Raw genomic sequence first — 3,887 nt, forward strand, 5'->3', positions numbered from 1 at the left:
TAACTCTCTTTGATTACTTCTACAGCTGATTAGTCCGCGGAATAAATAGACATAATGGCCTATACCTATTTATGGATAAGAATTCAGGATATTACTATATAAAGTAATATCCTCCAAATATTATCTACCTCTTAGATAATATATTAATTAACAAATTTTAAGTGAGAATTTCATGTAACGATACACCCCGTTACAATAGAACTGAAACTAGCTACATGATACCCGCCAGATGCATCAAGCCGTTGCGGTAATTTATCTGCATGAAGACAAGATCGGCTGAACTGTTCGAACCGACTCCGCGATCAGAAGTCCACGATGAAAGTGCCGCTCGAATGGCTGGCAGCCTGGCAGGTCATTCACTGGACCTCTTTGGGGGCAGGAGCCACGGCGGCGCTTCTTTTATTGTTGCACTCAGCGACATTCCGCTGTAAGCGACGCATGACCGACCTACTTCTTGGTGGTATCGCATTAGCGGACCTGTGTTTCGTGACACTGGAGGCCCTGAAACAGGCTCTGCATACATCCTACTTCGCGCGTTATCGACGCAAGGACGAGGGATTAGAGGAATTTCACTACACAACCGGAGACTTTATTTTGACACTTATGTCGCGCTTTAGTTTCTTTAAGTCTCTTTGTTGGATCGCAAACTTGTCGCTGCTCATGAGACTTGGTGCGTTGAAGGCACTCCAAGTCAAGAAGAATTTACTTATTTCATCACTGGTCTCGTTCGGCTATGGATGCATGCATGCCACCCTTCCAATGTTGAAAAGACAAGGTTTAGCCACTTCAGACATAGCCTATACTATCACCGCGGTGGTCATATGTATTATGCAGTCCACACCTTTGCTATTGATCATAATTAATTTACGAGCTGTGAGGCAATCACGACTTTATAGCTCTACACACGGACGGAACGTGATCCGACGACTGTCAGGCTATTATGTCTGTGCAACGATATTTACACTGCCCTACGCAATGATACTCATTTTATCGCAAAGCTATGTCGGTGTGGGGGTGATTGCAGAGACACTCAATTATTTTGTCCCTGTGGCAAATGCCATACTTTTTGGCTCGAGTCTTAGGTGCTGTTGCTGCTGGGCAACTGCTACGGCAACTGCTACGAAGACGATGGAATTGTTTAAATCACGACTCCGTGCATCGCTGACGTCATCACTCGAGATTTCGGCTGATACATTTACAGACAAAATCGGGTCTCTTAGCCCCACAGGCTACGTAAACCTGGCAACCGGTGGCGGATTGGGTAAACGAGATGGAGTTTTGGCTGGAATCCCTTCCATCATTGCTGAAATGGTGACGGACGCTGCAGCTGTAAAGATCGGTGAAGGATCTAGTGCAGAAGTATACAAGGCTCAGTGGCTTGGTATAACAATCGCACTAAAGTGTTTACGTATTCGAGCTACTGACAGCTCCGACGCCGCTTTATACATGACGCACCTGGCGGAATTGCGGACAGAATTTCTGGATGAAGCCGTGCTGGCAGCTCGGTTGCGCCATCCAAACATCACCTTATTTATGCGAATAGGAACTTTCAAGGAAAGCCTCTGCCTAGTCACGTATGTATCACTCAAAAAGCTTCAAAGTGGTAATGAACAATTGTTGACTTTTTTGCATCCTTAGCGAATACTGCGCGCGTGGGTCATTGCGTGATGTGCTTCGTGGAGATCCACTACTAGAGTGGAATACGAAGGCGCGTCTAGCGTTTGAAGCGGCGAAAGGCTTGGCCTTTATGCACAACAGAGAACCAATTTACTTGCATCGAGATCTGAAAGCCTCCAATATTTTGGTGACTGCTGACTGGACTGCTAAAATTGCAGATTTTGGAATCGCTCGAATCGCCACGAACTATAGTGTGAACAAGCAGCAAAAGTCGATGCAGTCGCTTCATGAGAGCGTGAACATTGGGAATGGCGCTGCATCCGAGCTCATGACGACCTTTGCTGGCACATGGCGCTGGAATGCACCAGAGATCATGAAAGACCCGAATGAATGTCGATTCAATCGCGAGGCGGACGTATACAGCTTTGGCGTGTCTCTATGGGAGATTTTAACGAACGGCGCCATTCCATTTGGCAATGTAGACTTTGACCATCAAGTGCGGTTGCTCGTGGCAGCAGGTGAACGTCCTCTACTACCCTCGGCTTATTTGCGGCATGCACCACCTGAATTTATTGAAGTGATGTGTGCGTGCTGGCATCAGCAACCGGAGAAACGACCTAGCGCTCAAGATGTGATGGTGCGTCTTGGATCTTTGACCAACTTTCTCTCCAATGGCTCGAAAATATCCACATTTTCACAAAACACTTCGAATTTTGACTTCAGTGATAGCTATTGCAAAGTGTTAGATTCTCACAAGAGCTGCCCCGCACTATGGTAAGTCGATGGCAACAGCGCTGTTTTAGCATAGTCAACGGCAATAAAGTAAATTTGTGATACTTTCATAAACTGTTGTGCATTGTTTGTCTGCGATCAGAAGGTTTCGAAATTTTGCTGTGGTAGGCAGGCCACTCACCGAAAGGATGTTTCTATATTTATTCCTGCTCAATCCAGCGAGGCAACGATTACGCCGTTTTTAGAAAACAATTGTTCCGCTTTTTTGCATGTAACTACATGTGTCCCTCGAATTACTCATCCCATCATAACTCATAAACTCACATAACTTTTAGGGTATTGGCTCCACCATGACCGTATATGGTGTCTAACTTATAACTTAAAACTAATAAGATTTAGAGAAAACGTAAGTTTTCCGATAGAGAAAATTTGGTATTAAGCACATTACTTAGCCAAGAATCCAAGGTAAGTTGCGCTTTGGCTGCTGTACGTATGGAGATTTGAAGGTCCCGGATGCGCCTATGGAAGACCCTATTAAAAGGATTTGATAGATCGAGAAGTGTGGCAGTTATAGCGAAGGAGTTTAGCTTTTCATGCTTGCTGACCTGAACTTCCTCCACATGCTCTGGTTCCTAATTCTCCTCCTCCTCTTCTGCCTGCTATACCATTGCAATTGTTTCCTCATCATTCAGCTCCTCGTGCACCACCTTCTCCTCATCTGGATTCAATAAATACTCAATTGCCATAGGGTTCCTCAGTGGTAGCCTCTGTAAGGCCTTATGCAGATCTAGCTCAATTTCCTGCTCCTCTGTGTGCACCATCTGCAACTGCGGTGCTGGTGCAAAGAGGTCCGTATGCCTAAAGCAGTTAACAAGTGTGGTAACTGAAATATCCTCCCATGCCCCCATACACCACCGCATTGCTGTTAGCTGGTCAACCTTGTAGATGTTGGCCTCTCTTCACTCATCACGGTCCACGGCATTCTCAAGGTGAAAGCGCCTGTAATGGCGTTTTAATGAGGCAATGATGCCAACAAGCATCCATGATCTGAATTTTTGATGTGCAGTTTGGTGGAAGGAAAGCGACCTTGATATTCCCAAGCCCCAGTTCTTCTATTCTGTGAGACGGAGCATTATCTAGCAAGAGAAGAATCTTCCTGCCCTTTCCCTGGCAAGGCTTGGTTAAACTGAATTCCAGGTACCCTTGCAATATAACATGGAATACAACTTACCCTCATGTCATTGTCAAGTTTCTTCAGCCACTCTTGGAAGAGGATTCGAGTCATCCATGCCTTCTTGTTGTTCCTGTAATAAGACCCCAGCCGCTCTCCTGTCTGCCGTTTAAAACAGCGTGACATCTTGGATTTCCCAATAAAAGAGTTCTAGCTTCTCGGAGCCATAAGCATTGGCAGTAAATGGGGCACTGCTGACTTGTACTGCTTCAGTACAAGTCCACTTCGCACTGCTTCAGTCCGACTGGTCCCCCACGTCACTTCACGTACACCAGTACTTGCAGAGGGAGACTCTCTTTAAAACACT

At 45.7% G+C, this 3,887-nt stretch overlaps 1 protein-coding gene across 1 annotated transcript; it reads left to right on the forward strand.

Annotated features, from left to right (window-relative positions):
* Positions 1-315: 315 nt before the first annotated feature.
* CCR75_008965 (uncharacterized protein) lies at positions 316-2,395 on the forward strand (the record flags this gene model as incomplete). The annotated part of the gene is made up of 2 exons (XM_067967012.1): positions 316-1,574; positions 1,639-2,395. The coding sequence occupies 2 exons, from the start codon at positions 316-318 to the stop codon at positions 2,393-2,395; spliced, it is 2,016 nt and encodes a 671-aa protein (XP_067817665.1).
* Positions 2,396-3,887: the final 1,492 nt, after the last annotated feature.

Source organism: Bremia lactucae, linkage group LG11 (genome assembly GCF_004359215.1).
Source record: "Bremia lactucae strain SF5 linkage group LG11, whole genome shotgun sequence".
NCBI lineage: Eukaryota > Oomycota > Peronosporomycetes > Peronosporales > Peronosporaceae > Bremia > Bremia lactucae.